The following is a 17,989-nucleotide window of genomic DNA, read 5'->3' as shown; positions in this document are numbered from 1 at the left end:
ATTTCAAATCAAATACTAATCAGTACTTTCACGAAATATGTGTATCGAGCTGGTCTTATGTTGGTCCGTGTTATCAGGTGCAAAGTACAAACTGTCGCTATCAATGACCTACATTAGCGTCATCAATCACGCCTCTTTCAAACTTTTCCTCATTCACGAGGAACTGTTCCGCGTTCAGACAGCGCATGCGCGGGTACCCGCGTGGGTTAGTGTTTTGACAGTTCACTACGATTCCATGTAAATACAGACAGTCACATCGGGCTACGGCAGCAGCCACGATGCAAGTCCCCACACTGGTCACCGTGCTGGCTCTGCCCTTCCTGGTCATGTCGCGTGGCGAGGGGGGTCGGGATGGTACTGGTATGCAATGTTGGACGAGCAGACCACACAGGAGAGTAAGTACTTGTTTACGTTGTTGTTGTTGTTATTATTATTATTATAGCGTGCAGGTCGTAGACGTGTAGTTGGATGTAGTAGTAGAAGTAGTGGTAGAAGGATTTATAGTTAGGTCAGTATTAACCGCATATGTATTTACATGTGTATAGTAGTCCATACAGTAGTAGATGTTGTTGTTGTTGTTTGTAGTAGCTGTTGTAACAAGAAATAACTAGCAATTATCATCAACGGCGGCAGTATACAAGTTCAGTTGTAGAAGTAAAAGTGGTAGTTAACGGTGGTGGTTGCATTAGTAATGGTAGCTGTGGGAGCTGTAATGTAAGTAGTTGTAGTCGTAGTCGTAGTGTGTATGCTGGCAGGAGACCTACTATAAGTAGTGACAGCGGTAACGTAAAGTAGTAGTGGTCGCTGTGGTAGTAGTAGTAGTAGTGGAAGTAGTAGTAGTAGTAGTAGTAGTAGTAGTAGACTCCTAGCTTTAGGAGTAGTCATACTAGTAGTAGTAGCTGTAGTAGTAGCAGACGTTGTTATATTCCAGCTGTATGACGTCATCATCATCATTAGTAGTAGTAGTAGTAGTAGTAGTAGGAGTGGTGGTGTAGGTGTTGGTGGTGAAGGTAGTAGTAGTAGACTCCTAGCTGCAGGGGTAGTCGTAGTATTAGTAGTAGTAGCAGCAGCAGTTGTAGTTATATTCCAGCTGTATGACGTCATCAGCAGCAGCAGCAGTAGTAGCAGTAATGGTAGTGATGGTGGTAGTAGTAGTAGACACCTAGCTGCAGTAGTAATAGTAGTAGAAGTAGTAGTAGTAGTAGTAGTAGTAGTGGTGGCGGTGTTACCAGGACTATTGGTTGGCTAAAAACGTAGCAGTTGTAGCAGTTGTAGCAGCTGTAGGTGTAGCTGTGAGCAGCGCAGGTTGTCCAGGCTGTCACAGCACAGGCACTGATGCACGAGGAAGTACATTGTAAACTGAGGCGTGCAGCGTTCTCGTGTGCTCAGTGGTGTCAGAACCAATGGGTGTCCTAGATCACGTGTTTAATGACAAGACAATGAGGATACAACTGTTGATTCTTCCCCATGCGTTACTAATGGTACTCACAGATCTGGTTAAAACAGCAGTCGATGACACAGTTTGCAGGTGTCGAGTTTGCGTTCCTACGACGCTTCTACGTGCACTTGTCGGTCGGCAATCAGCTGGCATACACACGCGAACACGCCCCCCTCAGATACACGGGACTTTAATATAGACGCCCTGAAAAAAGGCCTTCTTTCAAATCTGATCCTATACGATCAAATACCAATATGAATGTTCTTGAACACAGCATGTATTCACTGTTCATTGTTACTCCTGTATGAGGGGTCAGGAGATGGATGCGAAAGGAGTGCCCGTATGACAATAGGGTATTCCCCAATGAGGGGCCGTCTCAAAGCAATATGTGTATCAATTATTATGATGATGATATCTAAACACGAGCTAGTGATATTGCATAAGAAACATAACATCCAAACAGTACTAGTAGTAACATGGGCAGATGTTGGTACAGTTTGGGGAAAACTTGTGCTTCTGATTTTCTGTAAGAACTGATTATGATTCGTCCCCAGCAGCGTCCCATTGAAAGCGATCCGACAATGCAACATGTGATATGACCCAGCGAAATGGTCGGCGTTGTTGATGTCATGACACGGGAGGAAGGCACATTTTGTTTTATTTTATATGCTATGCGTGTATGCGTTCATGCGTGAAGGGTTGATGTGCACATTGTACATTTTAACTTTTAGTATTAACTTTTCAATAAGCAATAACACTTCTGAGAAGTTTAGTTTTTTGTCATTTGGGGTGAATTCGAGTGTTTAGCAATGTTTAATGTTTAGCAATGTAGAGCAAGACCCATCAGTAGTGTTCCGGGGCGGTCGGGTAGCCTAGTAGTTAAAGCGTTAGCTCGTCTCGCCGAAGTCCCGGGTTCGATTCCCGACATGGGTACAATGTGTGAAGCCCATTTCTGGTGTCCCTTGACTTGATATTGCTGGAATATTGCTAAAAGCAGCATATAACCATACTCACTCACTCACTCACTATAGTATTCCCTTCTTTCACTCTCGTCTTCTTTAAAGGTGGACTACTTTCTACAAACTGCTACGGGCTAAAACGTTGGTAGCGTCTCGTGAAAACCTGGGACACTGTCTCTGTCATTAGGGAATCAGTATAGAGTCTCTTTTAACGCCTCCTTTATCAGTATTTAAGATATATATCACGGGGTGTTAGCTTGACGTGTGAGGAAAGCCCGAAGTGATGCAGGCCTTATATATTTACTACTCTGGTAAAACACACGAGCATGGGTATGGTTCTGACAAAAATAATCTAGAATCATAATCATGGCAAATATGGGATTCGAACCTACGAGCACAGGTCTTAGACGACTGGGCCACCCGTTACCCCGGTGAATGAGTAGCTATTTAGGTTTGAGGTATACATACATGAGATTGGGCTGGCAGACAAAGTGTGTAGCTGGAATTTCAGTCAGTCTTGGTAGGGCAGCCAGTCGGTTCGAGTGCAGCGCCCCTTTAAACAACGCTACACATTCCAATTACTTGTTCAGGTTTTCTTGAGGAAACTCTTTCAAAAGATAATTCAATCAGTTCGATTTTGAATTAATCATGTAACGTCTTACTTTCAGATTTCGGTCACACCGTTATACCCTTCAGGTAATGTGAGATTGTTGTTTTTGCCAATTATTGATTGCATTTTTCAAACATACCATTGCTGTGTTGATCTCTCCGGCTGTATTTTCGTCTTGGGTTCATTTTTTTTTATAAAAATAATATAAAAAATAGTCGCTTTTCAATGTCAATGGATCACTGTGCTCTCGAAATTCTGTGGAGTATACACCAATTATAACAGTCCTTTCACATACAGTAAACTACGTTTATAACGAACACGCTTATAACGAACTGACCGATATAAGGAACTTTTTTTTAGTCCCGACCATTTGTTGTATAAATGCTGTATGTATGCCTATAACGAACTACGGTTATTACGAACTAAATTTGGGGTCCCTCCGAGTTCGTTATAACCGTAGTTTACTGTATATAGGTATTTTATAGATTCTGTTGTAATACATGTTTTGTAAATATTGTTTTCCTTAATGTATATCTGTATAACTAATTACATGCACCAAACACGGTCATCACCATCCACGTCAATGTTTCCAGACTGTCAGGCGGCCATTGCGTCAGCGCCATCTGATCAAGGAGAATCCGAGGGGAGACAACTCAGTGTTACGCGGGACAAACACAAACACACACTACTGAAGTGGAAAGTAAACGAAAAGGGTAAGGTGAAGTCATTACCCGAGAACCGATTGGTATAACTGGAAAATACCTCAAACATCGCTCAACAATATCTAATAAACCTTATGAACCGTGGGAACAGGCCCCGAGTAACCAATACACTGCAGTAGGTGATGGTGATTTTTGTTGGTGAGATGGATGACGTAGATCGTTGTTCACGCTGTCGGTCTCAGGTATCACCCGCTATAAATATCTACACGCAACACCATGTGAACGCAAATATATCTGACCTGAGGTGAGGTGAGGTGAAATAGGGTTTAACTTCGCGTCCAAGATTATTGCACTTATATGGCGACGTGCATGTACGTGTGTGTGTTTGTGTGGCTGCTTGTACTAGTCATGACTGATGCCGATTTATAGTGCTAGCTCACTGAGATACCATGCCGCAGTTTATCATGAATACCCCACTCAGACACAGTATACTGACTCCGAGCCGACCAGTCCTTGTTTTAGCCCCTTAATGCCGCGCGCCAGACAGGGTAACAACAAATACCATCTTTTAACGTCTTTTGGTATGTGGTCGCGGATCGAACCCCGGACCTTCCGCTCTCCGGGCGGACGTTCTACCACTAGACCATGGAGGCAGTCATATCTGACCTGAAGCTATCCTTTGTAAATGCGTAAATTTAGTACAATGTTCATGTTTAAATGACGTTTTTTTTATTTTCCAGGTGATCGTGTATTTGCAGTGAGTGTTGTGAATGAAAGTTTCAATTCATCAGAGTGTTACCTGGTCAACACCACGTCTGTGAAATTAGGAAAGAAGGTGAGAAGTGTTCAGTTACTTGTCAAATATGCATGTAATAATATGTTTATGAGTATCTTCATATCGTATTCAACGTTTCCTGGTATGACACCTAAAACTGCTGAATCTGAAAGACTCTAAGTTTGGACGATATGGAGATATAACTTGGGAACAAAAATGGTCCCCAATATTGACGTCGAAATGAAAACTATGTCATTCATATATTTGTAGTCAATGATTTAATTTGAATATGTGGATATGTGGATTTTGTTTAACTAATTGGAATTTATTGACAATGCATCTTGTTTGCAGGGGAAACGAAAACTTATTCGATGCAAATATGACCGCAAAGTCAAAGATACCAAGGGCAGACAACTCCTACTAACAGTTGTTCCCGTGAACAGTTCACTTGGCGCTATCGGCGGGATCTTGTCGCATAAACTGTCACCTCGAAGTGAGTATTTCCTTAAACTGGTCGCACTGTTGGTTCCAATGAATGCGATGCTTAGTGCCGTTAAATCGCTGACCAGGAGAAATCGGCCACCACCTGTCTACTCAGTAAGTGAGCTAGACAGGAGTCTAGTCTAGTAAATTCCATGTAATGTGGTAGTGATCTGTAGAATCTTACTGGTATCCATCGTTCATTTGCTATTCAACAAACCTTAATCAGTTAAAGATGATTAATCAGGATCGCACATCTGGCGATGCAGACGTGTTCATTCATTGCCGTATTTCACTGAAAATACTCGTGATTGTATTTTATTAACTGGGCTATTGGCTCGACTCAAATACTGTTTTCCAAACCAGGAACTGACATCAATAATCCTATGCATAAAACTTTAAAAAAACTGTCTTATTAAGTAAGCAGGAGGGAGATGCATTAGGCAAAACGGTGAGACGGGGGTTGTCATTTGTTTCTTGCTTCATATGTGAACACATTTCAAGTTTCATTAACATCGACACGGTAGCTTCTCTACGCATCCCCAAACACCGTCCTCATCTTCCCGAGGCATGAGAGTTATTTGACTATTAAGTCCAGGAAACTTTTACAGTAAGTTAACTCCCTTGCGCCGGGAAGGTATAGTTATGTCAATGTTAATATGTTGTAGTGTCAGTACCACAACTGTCGACGACGCCCGCCCCTACAGGCTGCTTCAACTGGCGGCCCCACAACATCAGCGGAACAGTAACCGGAAATGGAACCATCACTGTCACGTGGTTTCCGGCTTTCAGAGACGGTGGTCTGCGGGTCTCTCTTTATCATAAGGACACGGAACAAGTTGTTCGTGACAAACAAATCCTATCTTATGAGGTTGGTTTATAAGTCAAGAGCCAAACGATAAAATACATGACGATGCCCTGGAATACCAGTATAAAGATATCTTTTCATATGTTTCTGGTCATCCTCCATTTATGAGTGTAATATGTATTCCTCCTGTTATGACAAATACACTGGAACCATTCATATATTATTTTTAAGCCCGATTCCTAGACCCGACACCAGAAATAGCCGTCCAGTTAAATTGATCTACTGTGCGAGAGAAATATCGTATTTAGTTTGGCCCCTTTACACAGGGCTGCGACCTTTGTAGCACCTTTGAGCGATCAAAACCTGGCCAGGACGCTCAATGGTCGCCTAAACCCAGAAAATCATGTTTCTTTGTAACTGCTCCATCAGTTGTTCAGCAGTAACTGCTCGAGTTGTTCAGCATCTGCAACCACGATGAAACACTGCAGGTACAAGCTCTCTATTTATAGGCAGGTTGTGCATTTAGCAATCTTCAAGCAATATCACGGCGGGGGACACCAGAAATGGCCTTCACACATTGTACCCATGTCGGGAATCGAACCCGGTTCTTCGGTGTGACGAGCGAACGCTTTAACCACTAGGCTACCCACCGCCCCCTGGCTAATCGAGGATGGTTTTAGGTTTTCAGACATGGACATTTGTGTTATTTGTTCTCAATATTATCCAGTTGGCAGTATTAACGTTGGCACTTCTATTGTAATTATTACTGTAATGTTAACTTAAGTATGTACTATTCGGCCATGTCTTTTTCATCTTTATAGACAGTTTTGGACGAGATCACCAGTCACACATTTGAGGGCGTGGAGAATGGTAACTATGAAGCATGGGTAAGTCTTTACCTTCTTTTCCCAGCATTTCACACCACAATGCATTGTACAGAAACACGACATAATACATTTATAGTAGTGTTTGAGTGAGTGAGTAATTTGCATTCAACGGCGAAAGGTGTGTTATTTATGTCAAGGGTCTGCTTGTTGTTGGAGATAAACGTTATTTGATGCAGGTTTTAGACGTTTTACCCTTTGGTGAGACCCATAAGCAGGGCATGGTGCACACAAACCACCATGTATCATAATCATGGCAAAGCTGGGATTCGAACCCGCGACCTACCGATCTCAGTGCATAAAAGGTACGCATCTCTTCACAGTGAAATGTGCCGCCCAATAGAGTAGAGCCACTCATCCCCTCCATTGTATCGGGAAAAGGTGGTATTTACTGACTACTCTGTACACATCAATCAATGGTTCTTAGCTGCAAAAGGGTGGTCGGGTAGCCTAGTGGTTAAAGCGTTCGCTCGTCACGCCGAAGACCCCGGTTCGATTCCCGACATGGGTACAACGTGTGAAGCCCATTTCTGGTGTTCCCCGCCGTGATATTGCTGGAATATTGCTAAAAGCGGCGTAAAATCATACCCACTCACTCACTCACTCACTCTAAGCTGCAACATGCCTCTTTAACAGATTAAGGCACTCGCTCATTCCACGGCAATGCAACGATGCTACTTTAAAGAAGACAATTTACAATGTTTTCTCACTGTGTCATCCAGATCAAGCCTACAGGCTGCAAGGACTGCCCAGAGTGGGAGACTGAAGAATGCCACGTGAATTCCGTGGCAAGTGACCCCATCTTTGCGAGCGGTATGTAGTATTTAGTATTTACACCTGTACCTGCCCTGTCTACCTGTATGGTAGTGAACACAGCAACAGTTTATATGAACGTTTTGATTGTAATGTTGGACAAAAGCTTTTATTTCTGGAAAGCCAAGACCAAAATATTATCCCCGAATTAATGTTATGTATAAGGTTATATATAAAAACTATTTCTAAAAGGGAAAGCACGAGTATTGAGGAACTAACAAGTCTCTTTATTTCAGAGCTGAAAAGAGGGATGAGGATAGGTTGAAAGGGGAGGGGGGGGTGAAATTGGGGATTGTGTTATTAAATGTATGCTCTGGCGTCTGTAAGAGTGACTACTGGAAAGCAACCATTTCATTTTCAGGGGCTGGAGTGGGGTGGGGAATATTAGTTTGAGATGTGCTTCTTTTTTAATGTTGTTGAGCTCAAATATTTTTTCAAACATAAGCAGGTGCTCAATAATATTTTTAAATATATAACAATATCGAACTGAATTTGTTTGTAAACTTGTAAGCAAGTGTAATTTGGTGATGTAATATTATGGTAAGGACAGATATCGCCATCCATTTATTTCGAACTTCAGTTAACACCATTTACTATGTATTTAGTGATGAAACACTGTGTACATCTGACCAGAAAAATCGATATGTCTCTGTGAAATGGCCTGTTGTGATTATGAATGCCGGAACTACTTTCAGTCAGCCCAAATGAGACTATTGTATCCAGACTAATACAAGTAAGATGAGTTGTGTATTGTACAGCTCTGACACTTGTATATTTGGCCTCCGTGTGCTTCTCGTAAGAGGCGACCTCATGGATAGGGCGGTCAGGCTCAGTGACTTGCTTGATTGCATGCCATCATACCCCGACGGCCTGGACCGTTGCTCATGATATCAATCATTGGATTGTTTGGTTTATCGAAATACAACAGGAACATTGCCGAGAGCAGTGTCAGACAGTGAACATGCGTAAAGTTTACCCCCGTTATTTCAGAGCTGACAACACCGACTCCTGTCGGCTGCTACAACTGGCATCCCAACACCATCACACTTATTCTGGTTAACCGAACTTTAAAAGTCACGTGGTCGCCAGCGTTCAAAAAAGGTTCTCTTGAAGTCTATCTCTACGACAAAGAAGAAAATAAACCAGTTGCCAGTCACACGTACAAGTCTTATGAGGTGAATCTTACGTTTGTGTATATTTGAGTGAGTGAGTTGGGTTTCACGCCGCTTTTAACAGTATTCCAGTTATATCACGGCGTGTCAGCTTAATGTGGGAGGAAAGCCCGAAGTGATGCAGGTCTCAGACGTTTACCACGTCGGTGAAACCAACGAGCACGGGTATGGTGCTGACAAACCTAGAAACATAATAGGGGCAAACCGGGATTCGAACCCACAATCATAGGTTTCTGGCGTGCCCAAGGAACGCAACTCTGCACAGCGAACCGCGGCGCCTTAGACGACTAGGCCACCCGTGCCCCTGTGTATATTTGAAGAGTATCGGCATTTTATTTAAAATTTTCATTTTACGATTTTGTGTATCATTGTATAATGATAAGCGAATGAATAGTGTTTTGCGCCGCAGTACACGTTATTTAAACTGCATCATGCAGACCCATAAATAACATCACGGAGCCTGGGCCAAACGCTGGGGGCTGAGAACCTGACTGTATGTAATTGCTGTACGTATATTTATATGAAGAAGAATTATATCAATTGTCATCACACATGAAATTAATGTAATGTATCATCAATATTTCAATGTGTATTTTAAAGAACTATATACATGTATTACTTACAGATATATGACCAGGACATCACAAAACATACATTCCAGAATGTCAAGTTTGGAAGATACGAAGTTCGGGTGAGTCTTCTTATTCATCACAATAACACACAGCACGAAAAGGTTTATCAATGCAGAAAATCAATACAGAATTGTGACTAATAGGTTTATAACTGTTGTAAAATGTGTAGACACTTCTCTGTTTATATGCCCACAGATCAAACCTACAGGCTGCAAAGACTGCCCGGATGTAGAGACTCAGGGATGTCACGTGAACCCCATATCCAGTGACCCCATCCGAGTGTTCCGCCCTGTCGAAGGCAAGTGTGGCGAATGTGGGTTTGGTATATTGTATTGATGCGGTGTGAAGGCCCAGAGTGCCCAGTTACCCAAGAAGCTACAGTTCTCGGTGCAGAGATGTGTTCCTCGGTCGTGCCTGGATTCAGTAATCGTGGGTTCGATTCCAAGATTCACCCTGATCGTATTCTATAACCTGAGTCACTATCCTCCCACATCAAGTTGAGACCCGTGAAGATTCCGGGGTAGAATAGGTCTTCAGCAACCCATGCTTGCCGTAAAAGGCGACTATGCTTGTCATAAAAGGCGACTAACAGGATCGGGTGGTCAGGCTCGCTGACTTGGTTGATGCATGTCATTGAGCCCAATTGCGTGGATCGATGCTCATGATATCAATCACTGGATTGTCTGGTCCAGACTCGATTATTTACACACCGCCGTCACATAGCTGGAATATTGCTGAGTGCGGCGTTAAACAACAAACAAACAAACAAAACATCAAGTTGGCTCAACTTGATACAAATGATGAAATAATGTCCAATGAGGCTTGCAGTGGAACAGTGCAGCGTTTGTTTGATTTGTTTGTTCTTTAAAGCCGCACACAGCAATATTCCAGTCTGTAAATTTTAGAGTCTGGACCAGGCAATCCAATGACTCACATCATGAATTTAGGTTTGGTTTGTTTTGTTTGTTGTTTTACGCCGCACTCGGGAATATTCCAGCTATATGACGGCGGTCTGTAAATAATCGAGCCTGGACCAGACATTCCAATGATTGATACCATGAGCATCGATCCACACAATTGGGATCGATGACATGCTTCAAACCAAGTCAGCGAGCCTGACCACCCGATCCCGTTAGTCGCCTCTTACGACAAACATAGTCGCCTTTTACGGCAAACATTGGTTTCTGAAGACCTATTATATCCGGGATCTTGCATCCTACTATGTTCATTGTCTCCTAAACAGGGGGTGGCCCAGTCGTCTAAGGCGCCGCGATTCGCTGTGCAGAGTTGCGTCCCTTGGGCACGCCAGAAACCTATGATTGCGGGTCCAAATCCCGGTTCGCCCCGATTTTGTTTCTAGGTTTGTCAGCACCATACCCGCACTCGTGGGTTTCACCGAAGTGGTAAACGTCTGAGACCTGCATCACTTCGGGCTTTCCTCCCACATTAAGCTGACACGTCGCGATATGACTAGAATATTGTTAAAAGCAGCGTTAAACCCAACTCACTCACTCACTCCTAAACAGGGACATAGGTCAAACTCTTAATGAGTGATCTAGGTTTGTTTGCTTGTTTGTTGCTTAACGCCGCAATATTACAGCAATATGACGACGGTCTGTAAATAATCGAGTTTGGACCATACAATCCAGTGATTCACATCATTAGCATTGATATACGCAATTTGGATACGATGACACACATTAACCAATTTAAGTCAGCGAGTCTGACCACCCGATCCTGTAGGTCGCCTCTTGCGACAAGCATGGCCACTACAACATAATGTGACTATATGTTACAGAGCCTGGCTTCATATACGCAGTATCCCCATCCAGTATTGAAGCCTCTATCCGGGACAATTCGGCAACGTTCTATTTCATGATTGCGGTGACGATACTAGCCGTAATCAGCGCTGTTGCCATGGCAATAATGTGCATAATGAAAGGTAAGCCACGTGATACAGGATGAACTGATAAAGTGACATTCTTGTTTAAGCGAGGTTTCTCGTGACGTATTTTCAAACTTGACTGTAGGGAGGAAGGATTTATATTTGAACTTCTTTTGGCCACGCCCCCTGCGGCCCAAAGCGCCAAAAGTCGGAGTGTGTCCAAAAACGACATTTGAAGATCTTAACTCAAAAGTAGTAATTCAAGGGGCGTCAGGTAGTGTGAAACAAAATAATTATTTTAAGTTGTTTTAGACACAAGAGGTGATGTGGTAGCATGTACGTGTGTGTTGACCAATGCCTGTGCCATGACAGACTATCTATAGCAATATGAAAGCATCGGGTGTTCTTTAATTCTTTTGAGTAGTACATTAAATAGACCAATGGGGTACATTTTCGGTGTATTTTGGAAACATATCGGAACAATTGGGTATTTTGGATAAATGAAGTTTAAAAGAAACGTATTGGGGTGGTTCCACTATAACACCGCAGCAGGGTGGTCTGAAAGTCTCTTCCACACAAGGCAGACACGTGACTGGGACGCGGTGACGCACAATCAGCCTTGTCACAAATTGTACCCGCTCCATTCTCATTAATGGTATCCTTCCACACGGAGTAATGGGGACCTTGTCTGCCCCGGAATCCCCACGAAGGCTATTACCCTGAAATATAATGAGTTGATTATTTTTTTAAACAACAGTGTATTAAGTTGTGTTTTGTTTTGTTTCAGAATCAATGCCTTGCTTCACTAGGAAATGTCACAATGTAAAACAGTGTAAGCCCAGTCTACCGTTCAACGTGGTGTACACAAAACTGAGTAAGTGTGATGTTTGTTTGTTTGTTTGTTTGTTTGTTTGTTGTTTAACGCCTCACACAGCAATATTCCAGCTCTATGAGGGCGGTCTGTAAATAATCGAGGCTGGACCAGACAATCCAGTGATTCACATCATGACCATCGATCCACGCAATTGGGATGATGACATGCATCAACCAAGACAGCGAGCCTGACCACCCTAATGTCTTGTAACATAAGGACCGCCCTTCCTAGTACTCGGTAGTCAGTAAACACAATTGCCAGCTAAAAGTGCATTTATATCAGTCTTCTGATTCGAGTAAACATATCGCGATCTTACTCGGGCAGGGTCACGTTTTTTAATGTAGATCTATGTTCAACTTGTTTTTAAAAGAGGCATTTTGATTTCAAGATTTTGAGAGAGAGAAAGTTGAGGTGCGGCTTGTGACGTCACTTTAGAAACAGTTGAATGACCATATTAGGAGGCGAATTGTTCCAGGGTATATTTTTCATAATAATATGGCTAATCGAGGATGTTCTGGTACCTCCCTGACTTACTTTTCCACACCCCACACCAAAAACCACCCACGTTTCAACGACGACCTAAACGCAATTAACACACTACTCCTTGTTCACAGGTAAAATGGAGACTGGTAGGGATGGTGAAACACTGCGCATTGTCATTCTTTATGGCGTAGACCATGACTCCCACATCAAGGCGGTCAGGGCGTTTGCCCAGCTGTTGAGGACGCTGTTGAACGCCGAGGTGGTCGTCGAGAGGGAACAGAGAAGACGCGACGTTGTTAACATCGCAGACTGGGTTACGACGAATCTCGAGCCACCGACGGTCGTCATCGTCGTCGCCTCCGAGGGTCTGTATCAGCTGTTCAGCCACCATAGTGGCCAACAGGGTGAGTGTATCAGCACGCTGCAGTCGGATATGTTCGCCGACTTCAGCTCCAAGGCGCTGGGGTATCTCAGGGAGAAGAGTTTCACCACCACCAGATCACAAATCGTACTTCCGGTGTCTTTTGGCTACGAGCATGGTGACGACAGCCTGAACAAACTCATGGAGTCATGTAGATTGCTATTCAAAGGAGTATATTTCAAAGTTACGGAATCGACGTACGAAGGACAGAGACTTTTATACTTGGATGAACTCCTGCAGTGTCTGAACATGAACCAGACAATTCATGTTCCCCATAACATGCCTGAAGCTCAAGCCTTCCTAGGCTATGTTGATGCTATGAATGACCATATCAGGATTTTCGGAAGCACGTGCTGGAAGTACGATCCGAGTATTAGGTACGACGAGCAGACGATCTACAGTCGGGCGTCAAGCACAGGAAATCACATGAACGTCGGGGATACTTTCAGCATAGGAAGTGACGTCTCGGGTACCAGTAAAGTGACCGTGACCTACACCTGCAGGAAGTGCCTTGCTTCAAGCTTATTAACGTTGCCTACCAGCGGAATCTGTTCTGTCAGTGACACGGGAGTGCGATCTAGTCGTCAATATACAATATCGGAGTCGAGTTGCGTGTCGGAGCCGGTCTCCGAGACACGTGACGAGGCAGATGTGTTTTATTCTGAAAGCGAAATTGGTCCCGACACACTTGACCCGATACACGACTCAAGAACTGTGTCATCTCCCTCGACAGAAACTTCATTCATTGAACCTGTGCATTTGGAACAGACGGATATTGTAGGAAGAGATTGTTAATTACCGTAAACTACGGTTATAACGAACTCCAAAGGGACAACTAATTTTAGTTCGTTATGAGCATATTTACAGCTTATATACAACAAATGGAAGGGACAAAAAAACAGTTCGATTTACCCGTCTGTTCGTCATAAGCGTGTTCGTTATAAACATAGTTTACTGTATGTCATTTCTGATATCGCTGAGTCTCGGTATTATAAGTGTGTTGCTCTTCTTGGAGAAATCCAGGGATCAATATTAGTTCAAATTCGAGTTGATTAAAATTTTGTATTTCATTTATACTACTCAACATTTGCTGAGGACTGCATCTTTAACTGAGATGACTATTTTGGTTCTAAACAAATGTTGCGTAGTATATAAGAGGAGGCTTTGTTGCATAATTCTACACCAGTGTATTGAATACTAATGCTGAGGGCATTTTTTCGGAATCCTAGACAAATCCCGGAGATTGATATATGTTAATATATTCAGGTGTGATCTGTGATAGTAGTATTATAATCATGTAGATTAGCAACACCCCTTAGACGACCAAATAGTTCCACTTGGTACAGGCTCGATTCGTAAACAAAAAGGTGCAATATTTGTATTAGCCATTCCACCAAGATGGCCCTAAATCTAAGGAATGAACCTTCAACCTGTAACCCGACGCCACATCCCAGTCAGAAACAGGCGTACGGTTTGTTGTTCCTAACTGCAGTCTCCTCTGGTCGCCCAACAGGTACAGGTAGCCTTAGACTAACATTTAGTATCTTTAATCTTATATTACACAATATCCTTCTTGGCTCTAAAAATTAAAAAAAATTCCCTATGCTGATTTGGAATAGAGCTAGCTTAAGCTGGCTAGACTTGCTTTTGTATGCATTTCTAGATTATTATTTTTTCATAAAATAAATATATTCCACGGTCATGGTGCAGGACTAAGGTAGCCTCGAATATAATGAATAGTCGTTATAAGGAATGAGGAAAAAACATGCTCATAAATATGACATAAATAATTTTGTTTGGGACGCTTAGTGTTCATTTGTTGACTGTCCTCGATTGCTTCCTGTGTATCAATTCTCAATTCTAGTGTATACTACTCAACGTTTGAAAGGGATTGGTAGTATCCAGGTGTGTATGTGACTGCTCGGACATGTTGTCAAACGAATAGTATTCGATATTGCATGGAACGGAAGCATGTGCAACTTCAACTTACGCTGATTAAACATAAATCCAGTTCAATAAGTTGTCCTCGTGTTACGTCACGGTATGAAATATCCCGGTGTCCCTGCCAAATGTTGAGTAACGTATATCATTATAGAATTGAATATGATAGAACAATAAATATTACATATCGCAGAATGGACACATCATACACTGGATAATTGAGGACGGGTGCTGACTGGATCTCTAACATCTTCCCCAGGCAATAGAGTTACACTGACTATAAAAGTGGAAACTGGACTTTAAAAGTCAGTTAACGCCCTTGCCTCGATAGTATGGATATCTAAATACTGTTTTGCTCAAAGTCGATCCATGATCTCGATTGTACCTGTTCATTTTTTTAACAGATTTGAAAATTACATTTTGGTCCAATCAAATGATTAAAATGTCTTTTTTCGTCTATATGATGGTTATGACCATCGCTGTTGTTCATTGTTGACTGTACTTTATTTACATTTTTGTACCATATTGTGTTCATTTTAACTTGCGTTTTTGTCTTAGCTTACCAAAATCTCATTTTACAACACTTTCTCTACATATATCTTGTTACATACTTGTGTTGCGTGATTGTACATTCTAATCGATTATAGCTCTTACCAGCCTGTTTCTGTTTGATTTGAAATAAAATATCAAAGTATTCTTCATCCCATTCCATTCATTCGGAACGGTAAAAAGGCCTGGGTTTCGTCTGGCAAGTGAGTGAGCGAATTCGGTTTAAGGACGCTTTGAACACTATTTGAGTTACGTAGAGAATCTCACTCAAATGTTTAAAGGTCCAGGCTTGCCGATGATTTTTTTTTACATTTATCAACGAGTGTAGAATATTTAATATCAAAAGACGCGAGAGTAAGAATCGATTTATATCAGTTTGTAATCAGTAATAGCCAATGTCTTGAGTGTGAACGGTACAGCTTAAGCCCCCGTTACAATATATATAAAAAATGATATAAAAAAATTGGTCACTGAAATCTTGTACTTGTGTCTGCTTTTCATGTTTATTGTCCGGATTTATGCGGTTGTAATAATGCAAACTTATAGCACTAGGGCTGCCTTTAATATACAAGCGACCAATTTAGGAAGCTGTCTGAGCGACTTACGACAAACATTACGACGGCCATATGAGCTGTTCTTGAAGCTGTCAGGGACAGTACGTCGACGTTTCTTTATGTACTTAAATCATGGATGAAATAATTTCCGATACATGCCCGATTCCAATCTCATTAAAATCAGATCTTAGTTTTCGCTACCGCTACTTTGTTTAGCATAGCGAGAACTAAGATCTGATTTTAATGAGATTGGCCCGATTCAGTTCTCAAACCAAAACAATAGAGCTCCGCACAGTGAAGCGGACAAGGCAAGCGCTGCGCAGAGTAAACCGACTTGAATAGTCTTGCTTTTTTACCCAGAGGCAAATTGAAGAGAAAGCTCTTGTGTATTTCTTACGGTTACAAAACACCACTTGCCAGCTTGATTACATTAGAAGCCAGTGTTTATCAAAGCCTAGATTACAATATAAGTATGCCTCGATCGTATGTTTCCAATCATTCCCCGATACCGAGGGTTCCTTTCACAAACTAACACACAGGGACGGTTCACCACCACTTGTAATTGCGACTTTAAACGTTTCGTGTTTGCAAAATCTTAAAAAACATAAACAAAAGTATAAAAAAAATATTTACGGTCACGAAAATTCTTTATCGTACATTTAAATGCGATTATATACAAAATCAACTTCAACAAAAAATATTCTTGAAAAGTAGGAGCGAAAGGGCTTGACACTTACGATAAAGAGAGACAATTTAAGGGGCGGTAACTCTCGTATGACAATAGTTCCGCCAAAGGGTTATGTTCACTTCAGTGAAATATTAAGTGTTATGTTCACTGCTGAGAAATATCAAGTGATGTTTCACTGCAATGAAATTATCACTTTTCTCAACTTCAGAAAACTCAGTTTTTCACACGGAAGTTTATAGAAAAAAAACCGTATTTATTAAATCCTGTCATTCATGCGTTCCCATGAATTTAAAGTTTGACGCTTGGAACCATTCGCGCCATATCGGCTCCCTCCTCAGCACTCAGTATCTTGTAGGTTACGGAATGGGAGGAGTATTCCAAATGGCATCGGGATCACTCGTGAGTGTCCGCAGGCTAAAGTCACTTATACTTACCCGTTCCTTCGTGAGTGTCCGTGACCTATTCGACCCTTTCCGTTCAATTGCCTAAATCATGCTTCATGTGCTCGGGTGAAATCACATTTTTATTCACTGTCCAGCGAGAAAATGGTCGTTGCTACCGTCCAATTTCCGGTTTTGCAGAGGCAGTCGTTACCCACTGTGGCTTATTTGAGAGCACGGCACATTTGCAAGTGATACTCTAGATCGACACTGGTGGATCAGGACGTCAAACGTTTCTAACTGATACGGTCCCCAGTGAGTACAAGAGTTGTTTCATGCAGCTAGGAACAGTATTACCAGTTTGATGTAGCGTAAAACCCAAAGCCACGCAGGCCGAAAACGCTTTCCACTTTAGTAAAACCCATGTGCATGGGATTGGATCTGAAGAAAAACAATATTCATAAGGCTAATACAGGATTGGATACTGCAAAATCACGAGGCGTCAGACACTGCCAAGTAGGTTCTTAATACCCGGTGCTCGTGGAGTAGGTACCCTTATGAAGCACTCTCCTACCCAGAGTTCCATGCGGCCGGCAGCCAGCTAGCATAGTACCTCTGCCACTGGCCAGCGCCATGTGACGATTCGTCACATCTTTCACAGTCCATTCAAGATATTGCATATGCTTTTCATCCGTTTCATGTTTGACAAGTCTACACATTTTCATAAACAAATGTCAAGGAAAGGTTAACTTTCATTGAGAAAGTATGCAAATACGTAAATATCTACTTGTTTTAGCGTAGTTATCCTATGTTTACATTGGTTGTACGGCTCCACGTGCTGTCATCGAAGCCCAACGGAGAGCTAGCGAAACGGTCACTTTGATGCATAAATATATATTGTCATGCAACTCACTGTCGCAGTTATAGTAGCATATCTATATAGTTATGCAAAACAATATGTAAAGCGCCCCCAAATACTTG

The 17,989-nt window shown here is 42.2% G+C and overlaps 1 protein-coding gene across 1 annotated transcript; it reads left to right on the top strand.

The window, feature by feature from the left end:
- Nucleotides 1-278: 278 nt before the first annotated feature.
- LOC139446011 (uncharacterized) lies at nt 279-15,514 on the top strand. Its single transcript, XM_071227278.1, has 14 exons — nt 279-395; nt 3,066-3,093; nt 3,601-3,720; nt 4,410-4,504; nt 4,796-4,937; nt 5,593-5,795; nt 6,554-6,619; nt 7,339-7,429; nt 8,420-8,604; nt 9,227-9,292; nt 9,429-9,531; nt 11,032-11,175; nt 11,906-11,992; nt 12,607-15,514. The coding sequence occupies exons 1-14, from the start codon at nt 279-281 to the stop codon at nt 13,689-13,691; spliced, it is 2,532 nt and encodes an 843-aa protein (XP_071083379.1). The 3' UTR covers nt 13,692-15,514.
- Nucleotides 15,515-17,989: the final 2,475 nt, after the last annotated feature.

This window comes from Haliotis cracherodii, unplaced genomic scaffold (genome assembly GCF_022045235.1).
Source record: "Haliotis cracherodii isolate W230 unplaced genomic scaffold, xgHalCrac1.p SCAF_6, whole genome shotgun sequence".
In the NCBI taxonomy this organism is placed as follows: Eukaryota; Metazoa; Mollusca; class Gastropoda; order Lepetellida; family Haliotidae; genus Haliotis; species Haliotis cracherodii.
The sequence above is the reverse complement of the archived record's forward strand: the minus strand, read 5'-3'. Positions and strand labels throughout refer to the sequence as shown.